Genomic DNA, 21,094 nt, shown 5'->3' on the forward strand with positions numbered 1-21,094 from the left:
CTGAGAATGCTGTTCATTGACTACAGTTTAGCATTCAACACCATAGTGCCCAAAGCTCATCACTAAGCTAAGGACCCTGGGACTAAACACCTCCCTCTGCAACTGTAATCTGGACTTCCTGACGGGTCACCCCCAGGTGGTAAGGGTAGGCAACAACACATCTGCCACGCTGATCCTCAACATGGGGGCTCCTCAAGTGTGTGTGCTTAGTTGCCTCCTGTACTCCCTGTTCACCCACGACTGCGTGGCCAAGCATGACTCCAACACCCCCACTAAGTTCGCTGACGACAAAACGGTGGTAGGCCTGATCACTGACAACGATGAAACAGCCAGTAGGGAGGAGGTCAGAGACCTGGCAGTGTTGTGCCTGGACAACAACCTCTCCCTCAACGTGAGCAAGACAAAGGAGATGATCGTGGACAACAGGAAAAGGAAGGCCGAACACGCCCACATTCACATCGACAGGGCTGTAGTGGAGCGGGTTAAGAGATTCAAGTTCCTTGGTGTCCACATCACCAACAAACTGTCATGGTCCAAACACATCAAGAAAGTCGTGAAGAGGGCACGACAATGCCTTTTCTCCCTCAGGAGAGTGAAAAGATTTGGCATGGGTCCGCAGATCCTCAAAAAGTTCTACAGCTACACCATCGAGAGCATCCTGACCGGTTGTATCACCACCAGGCATGGCAACTGCTCGGCATCCGACCGTTAGGCGCTACAGAGGGTAGTACGTACGGCCCAATACATCACTGGGGTCAAGCTTTCTGCCATCCAGGACCTATATACTAGGTGGTGTCAGAGGAAGAACCCAGATATTGTCAAAGACTCCAGTCACCGAAGTCATAGACTGTTCTCTCTGCTACCGCACGGCAAGCGGTACCGGAGCGCCAAGCCTAGGTCCAAAAGGCTGCTTAACAACAATTAATCAAATGGCCACCCGTACTATTTGCATTGACCCCCCCCCCTTTGTTTTTACACTGCTGCTACTCGCTGTCTATTATCTATGCATAGTCACTTACCCCTACCTACATGTACAAATTACCTTGACTAATCTATAACCCCGCAAATTGACTCAGTACCGGTTCCCCATGTACATGGCCTCATTATTGTTATTTTATTGTGTTACTATTTTTTTTTTATTTATTTACTTTAGTTTATTTACTCAATATTTTCTTAACTCTATTTTCTTAAAACTGCATTGTTGGGCTTGTAAGTGAGCATTTTGCGGTAAGGTCTACACCTGTTGTATTCGGCGCATGTGAGAAATACAATTTGATTTGATACAAAACGCATTTCTTTAGTAAAAAGACAGGTGCTGCAGATAATACTGCCATTGTCGTTGAGGCAGAGGACATGCATGTGTAGCCCATGTATCTGATGCTGTCTGGCCAAAAACAGTATGGAATTTTTTGGCCAGACAGCATCAGATACATATACTAAGACAGAGAGGCACTGTTTTGCTTGCTCGGATCCTTTCTCCAGTGAGATAGTTTCAACCTCTTGCGAATTGAAGGAAAATTGGCGGGTGCACAACACACTAGTTCAGATGCTGGAATTATTTTGGATGAATGTGTGAAGGTAACCTACTTTTTGAAGTGATTTGTTTGACAATCAGATGAAAACACCATGAATGGTTGTATTCATGCCACATTTAAAGGTAATACATTTTTACAGTTACATTATGTCTATACTATAAAACCCTTTTTTTATCCCAAAATTGTTATAAGTCAAACTTTAACTATACAGCATCATCTTCTTTATTTTGTTTCACATGGAGAGCTGTGAAAGATAACGGATAGGCCTGTCTACTATTCCCATATGCTGCAGGTGTGTTCTCATGGGAACAAGAACATCCCAGAGACATCTGTATCAGCCTATGGCAGACTCCCAGCAAGAAGCACTAGCAGTGCAGGAATGCAGGTCAAATCAGTCCAACCAGGAACCATGCAGTCAGAATATAGTCAGACTGCTAAAGCAGGCCTGAGCTCTGTATTCAGTATCGCTATAGCTCTATTATAATCACACAGATGGGCAGGCAAGCTACAGATGCGTGCAGTCAAACTGCATCTGTATGGTCAGATGTGTTGCATGGACATGAGATGAATACATATTGGTAGTGGGCAGACTGGATGGTGGTTGGAGATTCTAACACCCATGAGTCTGTGTGTGTGTGCATACACTCCATGGCCAAAAGTATGTGGACACCTCCTCGTCAAGCGTCTCATTCCAAAATAATGGGCATTGGAAGCCAAAGCTTTTTCCAACCGTTAATTTGTTTAGAAATTGAAAGGCGCTAAACAAATAAAACTGAACAGATTCCATAATTTCCAAGAAGCGTCAATGTTGGCCACCTATATACCTGCACATACCGTAGAAAGAGGGGGGAAGAGTAGCTCTCTTTCCCTCACTGGAAGCTGTGGTTTGTCGAGGGGAAATGCCTTAATCCAGTTTGGCTTTAAGCGATCACTCCAGAGACCACCATGACTGGCTCTTTACAAAATGGTGGGAAAACAGACTGCCAATCAACAGGAGAGTGGCCATTGGTTCATGAGAGGATTGGGGCACTGTGTTTCCTTCTCTTTCTTTCTATTTTCTCTGCACTTCATATGTAAACTCAGCAAAAAAAGAAACGTCCTCTCACAGTCAACTACGTTTATTTTCAGCAAACTTAACATGTGTAAATATTTGTATGAACATAACAAGATTCAACAACTGAGACATGAACTGAAAAAGTTCCACAGACATGTGACTAACAGAAATTGAATAATGTGTCCCTGAACAAAGGTGGGGGTCAAAATCAAAAATAACAGTCAGTATCTGGTGTGGCCACTAGCTGCATTAAGTACTGCAGTGCATCTCCTCCTCATGGACTGCACCAGATTTGCCAGTTCTTGCTGTGAGATGTTACCCCACTCTTCCACCAAGGCACCTGCAAGTTCCCAGACATTTCTGGGGGGAATGGCCCTAGCCCTCACCCTCCGATCCAACAGGTCCCAGACGTGCTCAATGGGATTGAGATCCAGGCTCTTCGCTGGCCATGGCAGAACACTGACATTCCTGTCTTGCAGGAAATCACACACAGAACGAGCTGTATGGCTGGTGGCATTGTCATGCTGGAGGGTCATGTCAGGATGAGCCTGCAGGAGTACCACATGAGGGAGGAGGATGTCTTCCCTGTAAAGCACAGTGTTGAGATTGCCTGCAATGACAACAAGCTCAGTCCGATGATGCTGTGACACACAACCCCAGACCATGACGGACCCTCAACCTCCAAATCGATCCCGCTCCAGAGTACAGGCCTCGGTGTAATGCTCATTCCTTCGATGATAAACGCGAATCCGACCATCACCCCTGGTGAGACAAAACCACGACTCGTCAGTGAAGAGCACTTTTTGCCAGTCCTGTCTGGTCCAGCGACGGTGGGTTTGTGCCCATAGGCGACGTTGTTGCCGGTGATGTCTGGTGAGGACCTGACTTACAACAGGCCTACAAGCCCTCAGTCCAGCCTCTCTCAGCCTATTGTGGACAGTCTGAGCACTGATGGAGGGATTGTGCGTTCCTGGTGTAACTCGGGCAGTTGTTGTTGCCATCCTGTACCTGTCCCGCAGGTGTGATATTCGGATGTACCGATCTGTGCAGGTGTTGTTACACGTGGTCTGCCACTGCGAGGACGATCAGCTGTCCGCCCTGTCAGTACGGACATTGCCATTTATTGCCCTGGCCACATCTGCAGTCCTCATGCCTCTTTGCAGCATGCCTAAGGCACGTTCACGCAAATGAGCAGGGACCCTGGGCATCTTTCTTTTGGTGTTTTTCAGAGTCAGTAGAAAGGCCTCTTTAGTGTCCTAAGTTTTCATAACTGTGACCTTAATTGCCTACCATCTGTAAGCTGTTACTGTCTTGACCGTTCCACAGGTGCATGTTCATTAATTGTTTATGGTGGGAAACAGTGTTTAAACTCTTTACAATGAAGATCTGTGAAATTATTTGGATTTTTACTAATTATCTTTGAAAGACAGGGTCCAGAAAAAGGGACGTTTCTTTTTTTGCTGAGTTTATGCACTTACTTCTTCCCCTTCTCTCTAACAAGGTCACTCCGTACATTCTCACAGACACATGAACGGGAATAAAAGTGTAAAAGTGCCAAATCTATTCCTGATGATAAACTGCCATCCTAACACATACAGTGGTCCTGTGTGGCTCAGTTGGTAGAGCATGGTGCTTGCAACGCCAGGTTTGTAGGTTTGATTCCCACGGGGGACCAGTATGAAACTATATGCTCTCACTACTGTGTTGCTCCGGATAAGAGCGTCTGCTAAATGACTGAATTGTAAAGCAGGCCATGAAGCCCAACCTGTAAGCCCTGAGCCAGGACAATGAAGGGGAAATGGTTGTCTTTGGAAGAAAAGCCACATCCGGGTGGGAATCACAGGCACCATTCCGTCTACTGTTTCACTTTAGTGATATCAGACCCGTAGTAAGATCTCCAAAGGAAACAAAAGCAGGATTTTGGTTTTAGAAACGCAATAATGTCCAAGGAAGCACCCCCCCCCACCTTGATTTACACACACACTGCCAGCTGTCTCCAGTAAAGAGTATTTAGATGCAGTACCTGAGTCTTTATCTCCCTGTCAACTTGTCCTGCCCTCCCCAGGGTACTGAAATGCCTGTTCAAATCCTAGTCATGCGAAACAAAGCCTTGCTGAAGCCGGTCTCCCAGAGCTTTAACAGGATTCAGGGGAAATCGGATACAGCTATGTTGTCATAACATTTACAACTCGGAATGCAGAACAGTCTTAGAGCAGTCTTATCTGAAGCACAGAGAAAGTTACCTTAAAGCCTCCACATTAGGAGCTGTACACAAATCGAACGTCATACACACAGACAAACACTTAGCTAATGCACTCGGGTTCAACAGTACTGTCCTTTCTGCAAAGTGCCTTCAGACAACAAAAAGGCATTGAAGAAAGCTTTCACTCTTTAATCCTTATGCCAACAGGTAAACTTGAAGTAAGCCTGCTTTTTCTGTCAACTCCTGTGCTATAAGGCAAGGTTAACCACAGAGAGACTCTTGTCTGGAGCACCACTGGATCCTCACCAGTGCTCTGTCTGAGCTGTAAAACACACCCACACTTCACCTTGCCTGACCTCTGCTCTCCTAGTCAGCAGACCTACAGACCAGACAGGTCCACAGAGAACCCCCGGTGAGAAGTGTTTTTCAAAACTATTTTCCAATGAAATGTAGGCTACCCTAGCGATGAGACATTGAATCACTGAATGAGTCAAAGCAAGCAATAAGATTGTTTTGTAAACTATCAGCATGACAGTGCCAGTATCAGATATCACAAAGTAAACATAAGCAGCTGTTTAGGTAATGTCTAGGTAATATTGCGCAAAGGTGAACAAAAATTAATTTTGCTTTTAAAAAATAAAGTAAGATATATGGTGAAAGCGGTTTTATGCTACAGCATTAATGAGATCATGTAGACTAAACAATAACTTCTCAATTCATATCCATCGAAATGAATTGATACATCTCTGGATAAGGTGATGATAAGGACATACCGATATTGACAAAACTCATCACCATATCCGCGTCATTGAGGAAACTGCTGTCTTGGGGGGTCACCATCGGGGGTCCCTGGGTCGTGAAGACGGGTTTATAATATGAGAAGCCGGTGGGCTGTTGTCCATACGTGGAAATAGCGTTGTACAAATCCAGCATAAACATCGGGGCTGCGTTTTGTTTGGTGTAGATGTGCGGCCGTGGCCGGTGGGGCAGCCCCAGGATGGAGAGGATTTCTCGCTGCATCTCCCGGCGCTCCTGGTTCCGCAGACGGCGCTGGATGAAGCTGGATTGAACTTCGTTATCCAGAGTGAAGTTAGAAAAAGTTGTCTCGCCCAAAATACAAAATCCCCATGCAAGAACCATCGCCGACGCACGTAGATGCAATAAAACCACCATGATCAAATTCATCCGTGTAATTGATTCATATAAGGGTAGAGACAGGCTATCTAAAATTAGTGTCTCAAATCCGCATGCATTGGAGGACGAGTTTAGACCCTGATCTTACTTTAGAAACTGAATCAAACATCAGCCACACATCATCTGCATTGGTGCACACCACTCGGGATTGCTGTTGGAGTGTGCTCGCGCTGCTGCTGCGATGTCAAGCAGCTCCCCTGCCATCCCACTTTATTGAGTTGCAGTATCTGAGGGGAGGGGTCAGTGGGCTTTGGGATGGGATTTCCCCATGGGGGATCAGGGTGGTGGTGGTGGGGGGGGGGGTCAATATCGTCGCTGGTTGCGTATGCACCTCTATCTGAGTAAACGTTTAAAACCTAATTGTCCTGTCCTATCAATCCTTTGGACATGATTGCAACTAGTGCATCAGTTGATAAACTGGTGCCATATAGTTACTAAGTAACTTAGACAAGAATTCAGTAGATTATGCTAAATTGTGCACCTGATAAACTTGCAGGTGTGCAAATAGTTTAACCACCACAAGTTTATCATTATCACAGTTTAACTCATTTGAGCTTTTCCTATAGGGACAACATTTACGTATACAGTTTTTACTAGCTTGCATGCTGGCATGTGTGCGCACACACACACACACAAAATACCAATATAAATTACAAGAGCTGAAAGCACCTGTTTCCAATAGGTCTATCCAGACTCAAAGGTTCCACTCCAGCCTAATTTTGAACCGCAAGTGAAGCATGTGACAGTTAGGGACAGTTGATTACTTCTTGGCACAGCATTGACTCCTGCTGTGTCAGTGCCTCCCTTTCCCATTACTGTAACTACAGAGGCTTCAGGCCTGGCATTCCTCCCGCTGTGTGGCCATCCCAGGATTCCTCACTCCTCTGCTCCTTAGCTCAAAGGTCAAATACATCCCAACACAGCTCCTCAGCTGAAAGGTTCAATTGCTATCTGACCAACATCTCGTTTCAATACCCCTCTGGAAAGTTTAGAGCATGCTTTTCAGCCTATGACGTCAATAAATCCCAAATTCCAATAGTGTTTTGCTAGGGCACAAGCAAACCTGTTCTACATTACCGATTGTTGCATGAGTGTTCCCACTACTCCCCTGTGGTCAATCAAAAGGTAATGGGTAATGAGGGATAATCCTCTAATCCCTCTTTCACACCAGCAGACACCTTTGAACCTAAACAATGAGTCAGGGTCCACCCTTGTTGTGTGTGAATGATCAACAGCAGCCCTGTGGTGACACATAACAAGGGAGGTGCTAATGTAGCCACTGAATTACAGGACAAGGTGCGAAGTTCCCCACGGCTAGGGTTCTTCTTTTTGTGTGAGAGGAGGGTGGGGAGGGGCCCAGAATCTTTGGCATCACCCACACACAACACACAACACACAGCCTACTCCTGTGGATGTTTTCTATTGTTCAGAAGAAGAAAAAAAGAGATAGGACCACACTACAGAGCACTAAGAATGTAGTGGGCCTATAAATAACTTCTGAAAATCCTCACCTGAAAGGTAAAATACCCACTAAGCACCGAATGACGACGATGTCTTTTGGACGTCTTTTTTTTGTAGTGTATAGACCGGCCTTGACTATGGTTCAGTTTGGACAGCACAGTACAGTACAGAAGCGTACAGTACAGTACAGTAAAGAAAAATAGTGTATAGTACAGTGCAGTATAGTTCAGTACAGTAAAGTACAGTACAGTACAGTACAGAGTATTAAACTCTACTGTACTCTGCTGAATTAAACTTTACTGTCCTGTACCATACTGTACTCTACTCAACTGGGATTTTCAAACTTGTGAAAAATAGCCTAGACGTCAATGATTCATTCAGATTCTGTCTGGTCTGGAATGACCAAATTTTTCCTCGTTTGGGGTTTGAGCTCATTCGTATAATACCCAGTATGCTTTGCAAGTGTTTGTTTTATATTTAGAATTTGGTCATTCGGTAGACTCTATTATCTAGAGTGACTTTCGGTCATTGCATTCAACTACGGTAGACAAACAATAACATGTCATAGTAAGAACAATAATTCTATAACCTTTGGTGAGAATGTTATGGTAGTTGAAGTGTTCTGTTGATTTCCTATGTAGGTTGGCCTACTATGAACATCATTGCTGCTGTTTTTTGTTTATTTTATTAATCTTTTTTAGTATTTTTTTGTGTATTTTTATTTTTATTTAGAAAAAGCTAACATAAGTGAATGTGAAAGATGGGAGCAATAATAAATATTCTATTTTGGCTCCACTTTTTTATATTAAATGGTTAGTATTGTGATACAATGTTAACTTCATTGAGAATATATGTGCAGTTGAAATTTGGCCATTGAGTAAATTACCAAAAAATATGTATTTTCAACACTCATTCAGAACTGAAAATGAACCTGATTTCAACCCATAAAATATTTTTTTTCAACATGTTTAAAATACTAATTTGAAACATCCGGAAAATACGTCTTTTCGTTGTCTTTTCAACGTCATTTTACTCACTGGGTACCTACATTTGCTGTCCTTGAGCCACCAAACCGAAATATTCTCCTGGCTATAAATTTGGTGTTATTATAATGAAGATCTATTTAAGTAACATGCATACGCACTTTCATATCCCTTTATTTATTTTTTGTCAATCCACTCAAAGGTATGTGTGCAGTGTGTGTGTGTGTGTGGGGGGGGGGAGACCTCATGCCAAGAACAAAGCCAGTTGTTTAACCCACATCAAACTGCCTCAGTCAAAACCATGTCCCACTCAGAAATTGTGTCTCGGTGGGTTTGGGGTGGAAATAATCCCTTCTTCATACTGCTGGATTCATCTAAAGGAAACTATGAAAGGACATGGTTTTTACATGTGGGCAACCTCACATCTTACCCTATAACAAACCAAAATTAACTTTAATATTAACTACACATAAAAGATGTGACTAAAAAGGACAACATTATAATGAGTACAACATCATTTTCTTCAGCTTAGTCATTTTAATGGGGGGCATAATTCAACCACTTTTTGTTGGGGAAGAAGATGCTGTGGAAGTTATATATTTTATAGCTGTTGAGAACAACCATGGAAAAACAACAAAATCCCCTAAACCCTTACATCTGCCACATTCTACTGTTGCGTACACAGCCACATGCTGCCCTCTTGTGTATCATTGTGGCAATGGACCACGTGAACACAGACATCAGCATATAGTATAGTAGGGTACCTTTCCTCCTCAATTATGACCTAATAAAAAAGTTGTATTATGCTCAATAAATAGGTTTTTGCAATAAACTCCCTATGTGAGTAAACTAATCAGTAGGCATATATAGACTATTCAAATTAATTGGTTAATTTACAACCATTAACATTTGTTGAATAAAATACAAAACACTACCCCTTGAAAAGTCTAGTTGGGCAATTCCACAGCATGATTGCAAAGTTAAACAAACCATAAATCTTCATGCACAAGGACTACTTTGAACAATAACAAAGTACATGTTGTGCATAGAGTTGTATGGTTTGCAATCATTGGTTTTAGTTTGTCATACATTTTAAAGTGAAAAATCTGAGTTCCGAGACACCAAGACTTCTCCATGGTTATTCTAAATATTACAAAGTTCCCATAAAGGAGTCGAATAATGGAACACCCAATACTACCCGCAGTAGGGATTGTAATAAAACGATATATATATCGGAAAACAATGAAATACAACAATTGATGAAGAAATAAACCACAACTGAACTATACCGTTCAAGATAGGGAATGTTGTAAAATAATTAGTATTCCACTTTCTATATATAGTAGTTTATAAATAGATAAGTCAGCATTAGAAGAAAGGATAATTAGCAAAATAATACATCTTTAAATATTACAAATTGGAACACAAAAGTACTCAAAATCAACACGGTAGAGATAAAAACACAGCAGAACACAGAAGACATAGAAAGCACATTATGTGGGTATATGCGGGTGTATTGTGATGGAAGGTGGGGTGTGTGTTTTTGTGTTTGGAAAAAAGTGTGGAGTTTATTTTTTATTTAAAAAAAAAAATGTTCACCTTTATTTAACTAGGTAGGCTAGTTGAGAACAAGTTATCATTTACAACTGTGACCTGGCCTAGATAAAGCAAAGCAGTGCGACACAAACAACAACACAGAGTTACACATGGGATAAACAAACATACAGTCAATAACACAATAGAGAAAAAAGTCTATATACAGTGTGTACAAATTAGGTAAGATAATGGAGGTAAGGCAATAAATAGGCCATAGTGACGAAATAATTACAATTTAGCAATTAAACACTGGAGTGATAGATGTGCAGAAGATGGATGTGCAAGTAGAGATACTGGGGTGCAAATAGCAAAAAAATAAATAGCAGTATGGGGATGAGGTAGTTGGATGGTGTAATGCATGTTTATGGGAGGCGAAGTCAAGTGCTGGAGAGCGGACTATAATAAACAGGCGCACTTTAATACCGGTTACCAAATGACAGCACATAACACATACAAGTGCCAAAACACGGTCTAAAACAAAAGTGCAACGCCTGACAATCATCCACGTAACAAATAACAATCACTCACAAATGCAACATGGGGAACAGAGGGTTAAATAATAAACAAGTGATTGGTGAGTGAAGCCAGGTGTGATAAGACAAAGACAGAACAAATGGAAAATGAAAAGTGGATCAGCGGTGGCTAGAAAGCCGGTGACGTCGACCGCCGAACGCCGCCTGAACAAGGAGAGGGACCGACTTCGGCGGAAGTCGTGACAGATGGGCTATGTACAGGTGCAGTGATCTGTGAGCTGCTCTGACAGCTGGTGCTTAAAGTTAGTGAGGGAGATATGGGTCTCCAGCTTCAGTGATTTTTGCAATTCGTTCCAGTCATTGGCAGCAGAGAACTGGAAGGAAAGGCGGCCAAAGGAGGAATTGGCTTTGTGGGTGACCAGTGAAATATACCTGCTGGAGCGCGTGCTACGGGTGGGTGCTTCTATGGTGACCAGTGAGCTGAGATAAGGCGGAGCTTTACCTAGCAAAGACTTATAGATGACCTGGAGCCAGTGGTTCTGGCAACGAATATGAAGCGAGGGCCAGCCAACGAGAGCATACAGGTCGCAGTGGTGGGTAGTATATGGGGCTGTGGTGACAAAACTGAGTTAAGTCAATGAAAAAGGAAAATGGTTGTGAATACAAGAGCCCATGTATGTCTGCGAGCATGGGTTGTGAGAGAGAGCTTTCAATTTTGTGCAGATATGGGATAAACATTTCAAAATAAATAATAAATATAGTTTAGTTATTTATTGTCCTATCATGATGGAACGGTCCCCAACCCTATACCCTAGACACCCACCTGTGCGACCCACACACTAAGGAGAAGTCCTTATCTGTTTAATGGACTACTGTAAGTAGCCTATACGCAGCCAAAACAGAAAGATAAATGAGGTCAGAAACCCACTAAAGCAGCACTGCCCCCTCTAGAGTCTGAGCCTGCCTGGCTGGGTTGGTCCTACAAAGCCAAAGCACCCCGATTAGGTGAGCATAATGTGCAAGGAATTTCTTAAAGATGTTTATGAGAACCTTGATGACCTTATACCTAGCCGGTGGGGATTCCATTGGGGTGCCCCCACCCAGTTAGTGGCGGTGCTGGCAATACTAGCTGCAGTAACCCATTGGGGAGGGGGTCACACTCGGACATTCAGAGAGGGGGCAAATTACTGTGGCCCTAGTGGCACGGAATGATCAAATGTCTGACTGCACAGAGATGCTTGAGAAAATGGTCACAACGGGGGACCAGCGTGTGTGTGTTTCCAACAGCTAGGACTTGACATTAGTTAATCAAGTTTCCCAATTTGTAACTTTTTTTTTTTGCAACATTTTGCATGCCTTCTCAAACAGCTGCAACTGTATATGCATTCACACATCAAGTCCTTTCTTGAGTTGGGCTCGGGTATGGAACAACTGTTGAACATCTGAGCTTGTGGTTGTTTGTGGGGGAAATGGGTCGAGTGTGTATGAGTATGTATGTGTGTGTGTGTGTGAATGTATACCACATCTGTTGCTATGGGGTCATGATGTTAGGGACAATATAGGATGAATGACAATAATTGTTTGCTAAAATAATAGTTGCTTGCAAAAAATGTAATCTTTGTAATGGCGATACCGGTTATAAGTAACAATCCTTCACATAAACTGCCTACAGTACATACGCATATTTTTCGTGAATTGTGGAAATTAAGATATGCAAGATTTTATATACAGTATATGTATGTTTTGATAACTATATATAATACAAGTCTAAGTCTAAGTGGAAATGGAAATGGTTTTGGGGGTTGATCTGCTTCTGTTCTGTGGGTGGCACTATGTGCTCTTTTCGAAAGATGGGACCCGGTCTCTCAGGGTCCCTGTGATCTGAGGGGACAGAGGTGGTCCGCCAGTCACTGGAATGACAACTCAACTTGGGATGGGGGGGGGGCAATTGGAGGTTTACTCAGTAGCAATGCAAATATCATAGTACAGCTGTATGGACACTCAATTACTATAGCAATTTTGAACGGTATGTTTACAAACATATATTATGATTAATATAATTGAAACTTGTATCTCATTATGGTAAATGGTGAAACAAGTATAGCCAACTATAATTGTAATGGCTTAGTAGATAATAAGAAACGACAATCAGTATTTACCTGGCTAAAAGAGAAGGAATATAATATCTATTGTTAATTAACAGGAAACTCAGTCAACAACGTTAGATGAAGTTGTGTGGAAAAAGGCTTGGGGGTCGGGGGGGGGCGAAATATACTTCTCCCATGGGCAAAAGGGGTGATGATATTAATTAACAATCATTTTGATCCAAATGTGCAAATTGTCCAAACAGATCCGCAGGTAGTGTAAGGGCTTGGTAGTCGTGGTGAAGGAATGAGGCACAGGAAGCAGCGAGCACAGGGTAGTGGCGTATTTAATGTACACTCACACACAAAACAAATATTCCCAAACACTGGGGAGAAAACACACACGGTGTAAAACAGCTCCGACACGAACATGAGCCGTCAGTAACGAAATAATCCCGCAAAACACGGAAGCGGACCAGCTAAATTAAATAGCCCCGCTAATTAACTAAACTAAACACAGGTGCACAAAACAAAAAAAAGGGAAAACCAAAAAAGGGAATCAGTGGCAGCTAATAGGCCGGTGACAACGACCGCCGAGCGCCACCCGAGCAGGAGGGGGCGCCACCGTCGGTGGGAATTGTGACAGGTAGATGGATGATTTTAAAGTATGTTATTAAACAGATATGGCTCATTAATATATACGGTCCAAATAATTATGATCCATGCCTATTTGAAAATATATATAATAATTTATCAAACATACAAGCAATACAAGACTCTATTATTATGGTGAGAGATTATAATTGTCACACGCTAATCAGTTTCACCTGTCCTCTTTATTGTCTCCACCCCCTCCAGGTGTCGCTTGTTTTCTCCACTGTTTTCCCCAGTGTATTTATGTTTCCTGTCTCTCTGTGTCAGTTCGTCTTTTATGTTTCCAAATCAACCAGCGTTTTTCCCGTTCTCCTGCTTTTTGCATTCTCCTTTTTCTAGTCCTCCTGGTTTTGACCGTTGCCTGTTTCTGGACTTTGTACCTGTCTGCCTGACCATTCTGCCTGCCTTGACCATGAGCCTGTCTGCTACTGTCACGGCTGTCGAAAGGAGCAGACCAAAGTGCAGCACGGTTGTAGTTCCACATTTTATTAAATCCGTGAAACTTTGCAAATACATAAACTAAATTAACAAAATAACAAACCGTGACGCAGAGAGACACAAAAACTACTCAAAAGATAACACACAAAAACCCAGGAAGAAAAACCCCTACTTAAATATGATCTCCAATTAGAGACAACGAGAACCAGCTGCCTCTAATTGGAGATCAACCCCAAAAAACAACATAGAAATAGAAAAACTAGAACTTAAACATAGAAATAGAAAACATAGAAAAAAACAAAACACCCCCTGTCACGCCCTGACCATAGAAAATCACATCTTACTATGGTCAGGACGTGACAGTACCCCCCCCCCCCCAAAGGTGCAGACTCCGAATGCACCTACAACAACAAAAGAAACCACAAAACAAAAGGGAGGGTAGGGAGGGTGACAATTGTCTATGGCGGCTCAAATGCAGTCCACATAACCTTAACCTCCAGCAGAGGAGGCGGCTCTGGTTCGGTGCGTAAACCCCGCTCCACCCGCTTTAGTACCACTGGACCGTGGATCGTTGAAGGAGGAACCGGACTGTAGATCATTGCTGGAGGTTCTGGGCTGCAGGCTGCCGCTGGAGGTTCTGGGCTGCAGGCCGCCGCTGGAGGTTCTGGGCTGCAGGCCGTCGCTGAAGACTGGGCTGCAGGCCGTCGCTGAAGACTCTGGGCTGCAGGCCATCTCAGGAGGTTCTGGGCTGCAGGCCGTCTCAGGAGGTTCCGAACTGTGGACCGTCTCCGAAGGTTCCGGACTGTAGGCCGTCTCAGGAGGTTTTGGACTGTAGGCCGTCTCAGGAGGTTCCGGACTGTAGGCCGTCTCAGGAGGTTTCGGACTGTAGGCCGTCTCAGGAGGTTTCGGACTGTAGGCCGTCTCAGGAGGTTCCGGACTGTAGACCGTCTCAGGAGGTTCCGGACTGTAGACCGTCACTGCAGGCTCCGTGCCATGGATCATCACTACAGGTTCCGCGCCATGGATCATCACTGGAGGCTTCACGCCATGGTTCCTCTCTACAGGCTCCGGGCCATGGATCATCCCTACAGGCTTCTTGCCATGGATTATCCCTACAGGCTCCGGGCCATGGATCATCCCTACAGGTTTCTTCCCATGGATCATCTCTACAGGCTTCGGACCATAGATCATCACTGAAGGCTTCATTCGTGGAGCTGGAATAGGTCTCACCGGACTAGGGAACGTCGCTGGGAGTTCTGGACTAGGGAACGTCGCTGGGAGTTCTGGACTAGGGAACGTCTCTGGGAGTTCTGGACTAGGGAACGTCGCTGGAGGCTTCCTTCGTAGAGCTGGAATAGGTCTCACCGGACTAGGAACGTCGCTGGGAGTTTTGGACTAGGGAACGTTGCTGGAGGCTCCGGACTGGAGCGCGTCGCCGGAGGCTAGGTGCACAGAGCAGGCACAGGGTATACTGGGTCATGGAGGCGCACTGGAGATCTGGAGCTTATGGCTGGCACAACCTGTCCTGGCTGGATAACTTCCGTAGCCAGACAAGCGCGAGGCGTTGTGACAGGTCGCACAGGTTTGTGTTGCCGAACTGGGGGTACTGTGCGTAGAGCTGGCGCAGGATAACCTGGGCCGAGAAGACGCACCGGAGACCAGGAACGCTGAGCAGGCATCCTCCTTCCTGGCTGAATGCCAACTCTTGCACGGCACCTGTGAGGAGCTTGTACCGAGCGCACCGGGTTGTCACTGCGCACTGGCGACACAGTGCGTAACTCAGCATAACATGGTGCTTGCGCGGTCACTCGCCCCCCACAGTAAGCACGGGGAGTTGGCACAGGTCTCCAACCTGACTCTGTCAATCTCCCCGTGTGCCCCCCGTGCAAGAAATCTCCCCGTGTGCTCCCCGTGTGTCTCTCGCACTTGCCTTGTTGTTGGTACAGCGCCTCATAATAACGCCGCTCTGTTTTAGCTGCCTCAATCTCCTCCCTCGGGTGGCAATACTCCCCAGCCTGCCTCCCGGGTCCTTTACCGCCCAGAATCTCTTACCTTCCCTTACCACGCTGCTTGGTCCTTTATGGTGGGTTATTCTGTCACGGCTGTTGAAAGGAGCAGACCAAAGTGCAGCGCAGTTGTAGTTCCACATTTTATTAAATCCATTAAACTTTGCAAATACATAAACTGAATTAACAAAATAACAAACCGTGACGCAGAGAGACACAAAAACTACTCAAAAGATAATAACCCACAAAAACCCAGGAAGAAAAACCCCTACTTAAATATGATCTCCAATTAGAGACAACGAGGACCAGCTGCCTCTAATTGGAGATCAACCCCACAAAAAAAAAATAGATATAGAAAAACTAGAACTTAAACATAGAAATAGAAACATAGAAAGAAAGAAAAACACCCCCTGTCACGCCCTGACCACTCTACCATAGAAAATCACATCTTACTATGGTCAGGACGTGACAGCCACTCTGTAACTCCTGGACTCTGATCTGGTTTTGACCTTTTTGCCTGTCCACGACCATTCTCTTGCCTACCCCTTTGGATTAATAAACATTGTAAGACTCCAAACATCTGTGTCTGCATTGGGTCTCGCCTTGTGCCTTGACAATAATACAGTTTTAAATACCTCAATGGACCATAAAGAAAATCACACTACAAACTATCACCCTCATACACTTAAGGGAATCACAAATGTCATGGATATTGGAACTAGTGGATATATAGAGGCTTAAATATCCTGACCTAGTGAGATATACATGAAGGAGGTTCAATCAAACTAGTAGTCTTGACTACTTTCTTATGCCAGTCTTGCTGGAACCAAAGCAGTGGAGGTATACCATACCTTTTTTGATATACTCGGAAAATCGTTATTAGTATGTCCCAAAAACAAAAGCAATTTAGGTCAAAAGAGTCCATATTAACAAAGGAAATGGAAGGACTAATACAGATCGATAGCAATTAAAACTGTTCCATAGAAGTACAGAATAAATGAGAGGGAAAACAAAAAGAAATGGAGGAACTTTTCTATTTATAATGTACAATGAACAGCTGTAAAGAAAGACTCATGTGAAGGCCAAATTACAGAGGAGGAACTTCTTGATTCAATTAAAACCAGTGGAGGTATACCATACCTTTTTTGATATACTCGGAAAACCGTTATTAGCATGTTTTAATCACTCTTACACAAATGGTAGATTATCGGATACTCAATAAGAAAGTCTGACTTCATTATTGCTGAAACAGGATAGAAGTGATGAATAAAAGATCCAGTCCATTTGGCTCCCGAGTGGTGCAGCGGTCTAAGGCACTGGATCTTAGTGCTTGAGGCATTACTACAGACACAGCCTGGAATCGAACCAGCGTATCACAACCAGCCATGATTGGGAGTCCCACAGGGTAGCGCACAATTGGCCCAGCATCGTCCGGGTTTGTCCGGTGTAGGCTGTCATTGTAAATAAGAATTTGTTCTTAGCTGACTTGGCTAGTTAAATAAAGGTAAAAAAAAGTTAATAATTCAATGTAAAAAATTTGAGGCCCCTTACACTTCAGTGTTGTGATGCAAAATGCATAGCCCATAAAGGCATTAATAATTCATAATAATAATAATAATTAATCCTAATCAGAGAGATTTTTTACATGGATGATACATTGCAGATAATATAAGTCAAGTACTGGAAACAATAGAACACTATGAAAAATCTGGGAAACCAGGCCTGGTATTCATAGCTGACTTTGAAAAGGCTTTTGATAAAGTACGACTGGATTTTAAATATAAATGCCTGGAATATTTCAATTTTGGAGAATCTCTTATAAAATGGGTTAAAGTTATGTATAGTAACCCTAGTTGTGAAATTGTAAATAATTGTTATTTCTCAGAAAGTATTAAACTGTCAAGAGGAGTAAAACAAGGTTGTCCACCATCGGCATATCTATTTATTATTGCCATCGAAATGTTAGCTGTTAAAATCAGATCCAACAATAATATCAAGGGGTTAGAAATCAAGGGCTTAAAAACAAAGGTGTCATTGTACGCTGATGATTCATGCTTTCTTTAAAATCCACAATTTGGATCCCTCCACAGCGTTGTAGAGGAGCTAGATATCTTCTCTAACCTCTCTGGATTGGATTGGTATTGGAACACAAAAAAATACACATTTTACATTACTGTGCAGTTTACCAATGAAATGTTCTGATGGTGATGTGGACATACTTGGTGTACATATCATAAGAAAGACATTATCTTCCAATACATTTTAATAGAAAACTAGCAAAAATAGATACGATTAGCTACCATGGACAGGAACATATCTGTCTATTTGTGGAAAAATCACCCTGATGAACTCTTTAGTCATATCCCAGTTTACTTATTTGCTTATGTTCTTGCCTACACCTAGCAACCTGTTTTTAAAAATTATATGAGCAAAACAAATTCAATTTTTTTGGAATGGCAAGCCAGACAAAATGAAACGGATCTATTAATATAATGAATAGGAATTTGGAGGGCTGCATTATTACATATTAAAGCATTAGACCTCTCACTAAAGGCATCAGTCATGCAAAAGTTATATTTAAATCCAAACTGGTTCTCTAACAGATTAGTAAGAATGTCTCACCCCGTGTTCAAGAATGGCCTTTTTCCTCTTTATTCAGATTTCAACCTCTCACTTTCGGTTATTTGAAAATGAAATAATCTCCAAAATATTGCTATTTTAAAAACAAGCCACAGAAAGTTGGTTGCAATTTCAGTTTAATCCACCAGAAAAGACAGAACAAATAATACAACAAATATTGTGGTTAAACTCGAATATAGTATCTTTTGTAAATGTTACGTTTTTTATCATCTTTGTATATGATATCATAATGTCACGTTCTTGGAAAGGAGCGCACCAAGGTGCATCGTGAGTATAGTTCCACATATTTATTTAAGTGAAACTAAACCTCCATCGCCGGAGGTTCTGGACCGTGGACCGTCGCCGGAGGTTCTGGACCGTGGACCGTCGCCGGAGGTTCCGGACCGTGGACCGTCGCCGGAGGTTCCGGACTGTGAAACGTCGCCGGAAGCTCTGGACCGGGAACCGTCACCGGGAAGCTCCGGACCGGGAACCGTCGCCGGAAGCTCCGGACCGGGAACCATCGCCGGCAGCTTCGGACCGGGAACCGTCGCCGAAAGCTCCAGACCGGGAACCGTTGCCGGAAGCTCCGGATTGGGAACCGTCGCCGGAAAGCTCTGGACTGGTAACCGTCGCCGGAAGCTCTGGACTGTGAATGCGCACTGGAGGCCTAGTGCGTGGAGCCGGTACAGGTGGCACCGGAATGGTGACACGCACTTCAGGGCGAGTGCGGGGAATAGGCACAAGACGTACCGGACTGGGGAGGCGCACTGGAGGCCTGATGTGTGGAGCTGGCACAGGTGGCACCGGACTGGTGACACACACTTCAGGGCGAGTGCAAGGAGCAGGCACAGGACGTACCGGACTGGGGAGGCGCACTGGAGGACAGATGCGTGGAGCCGACACAGGTTTCACCAGGCTGCTAACCGGATCTTCTGGTCGAATGTTGAGCAAAACACACTTGCACAACATCTCTCTCATCTCTCTCTCTCCCAACTTCTCCATTGCCTCCCTGACAGTCTCTGGCTCTTCCCGCGGCTCAGCCGCCAGCTCCGTTTCTGCCGTTTCTGTGGCCGTAGTGTGATAACACGCTCCTCCAGAGTTTGCCATTCGGGCTCTGGCACTCTCCTCGGCTCGACCGGGAGAGTAAGACATGGAGTAAGACATAATTGGAGTAAGACATGAAGGTCAGTGCAAAGCTGTCATCAAGGCAAAGGGTGGCTACTTTGAAGAATCAAACATAAAAAATATATTTGTACTTGTTTAACACTTTTTTGGTTACGACATGATTCCATATGTGTTATTTCATAGTTTTGATGTCTTCACGATTATTCTACAATATAGAAAATAGTAAAACAAATCTCGAAAAACCCTTGAATGAGTAGGTGTGTCCAAACTTCTGACTGGTACTGTATATATACAGTTGAAGCCAGGAGTTTACATACACCTTAGCCAAATACATTTAAACTTGGTTTTTCACAATTCCTGACATTTAATCCTAGTAAGAATTCTCTGTTTTAGGTCAGTTAGGGTCACCACTTTATGTCAGAATAATGTCAGAATAAATGTAGAGAGAATGATTTATTTCAGCTTTTATTTCTTTCATCATATTCCCAGTGGGTCAGAAGTTTACATACGCCTTAGCCAAATACATTTAAACTTGGTTTTTCACAATTCCTGACATTTAATCCTAGTCGAAATTCCCTGTCTTAGGTCAGTTAGGATCACCACTTTATGTCAGAGAAATGTCAGAATAAATGTAGAGAGAATGATTTATTTCAGCTTTTATTTCTTTCATCACATTCCCAGTGGGTCAGAAGTTTACATACGCTCAATTAGTATTTGGTAGCATTGCCTTGAAATAGTTTAACTTGGGTCAAACGTTTCAGGTAGCCTTCCACAAGCTTCCCACAACGCCGCAGAAGGGGCAGACGGAGCGGCCTCCTGGTCATGCTCCGTAGACGTGCACATCGCCCACCGCTTCCGAGTATACTACTCGCCAATGTCCAGTCTCTTGACATTCGAGCAAGGGTGGCCTTCCAGAGAGACATCAGAGATTGTAACATCCTCTGTTTCACAGAAACATGTCTCTCTCGGGATATGTTGTCAGAATCAGGTTCAGCCACCGGGCTTCTCCATGCATCGCGCCGACAGAGATAAACACCTCTCTAGGAAGAGGAAGGGTGGGGGTGTATGCTTCATGATTAACGACTCATGGTGTAATCATAACAACATACAGGAACTAAAGTCCTTCTGCTCACCCAACCTAGAATTTGTTACAATCAAATGCCGGCCATATTACCATCACAGCTGTGTACATTCCCCCTCAAGTAGACACCAAGACGGCCATCTAGGAACTTCACTGGACTCTATGTAAACTGGAAACCATATATCCTGAGGCTGCATTTATTGTAGCTGTAGATTTTAACAAAGCAAATTTGAAAACAAGGCTACCTAAATTCTTTCAGCATATTGATTGCAGTACTCGGGGGTAATACACTCGATCATTGCTACTCTAACTTCCGCGTTGCATACAAAGCCCTCCCCCGACCTCTCTTCAGCAAATCCGACCACGACGCCATCTTGCTCCTACAGTCTATAGGCAGAAACTCAAACAGGATGTACCAGTGACTAGAACCATTCAACACTGGTCTGACCAATCGGAATCCACTCTTCAAGATTGTTTTGATCACGCGGACTGGGATATGTTCCGGTCAGCCTCAGAACAACATCGATCTATACGCTGACTCGGTGAATGAGTTTATAAGGAAGTGCATTGGAGATGTTGTACCCA

At 43.7% G+C, this 21,094-nt stretch overlaps 1 protein-coding gene across 2 annotated transcripts in view; it reads right to left on the reverse strand.

Moving 5' to 3' along the window:
• The window catches only part of LOC106582915 (bone morphogenetic protein 7), a 21,183-nt gene extending 15,001 nt beyond the window's left edge, over window positions 1–6,182 (reverse strand). For both annotated transcript variants that reach the window (XM_014166540.2, XM_014166539.2), the window contains exon 1: window positions 5,566–6,182. In XM_014166540.2, coding sequence (XP_014022015.1) covers window positions 5,566–5,977 — 412 coding nt within the window. In that variant the 5' untranslated portion in view covers window positions 5,978–6,182. The remainder of the gene's footprint in view (window positions 1–5,565) is intronic.
• Between the last annotated feature and the right edge of the window lie 14,912 nt (window positions 6,183–21,094).

The sequence above is a fragment of the Salmo salar genome, chromosome ssa22, assembly GCF_905237065.1.
Source record: "Salmo salar chromosome ssa22, Ssal_v3.1, whole genome shotgun sequence".
Lineage (NCBI taxonomy): Eukaryota > Metazoa > Chordata > Actinopteri > Salmoniformes > Salmonidae > Salmo > Salmo salar.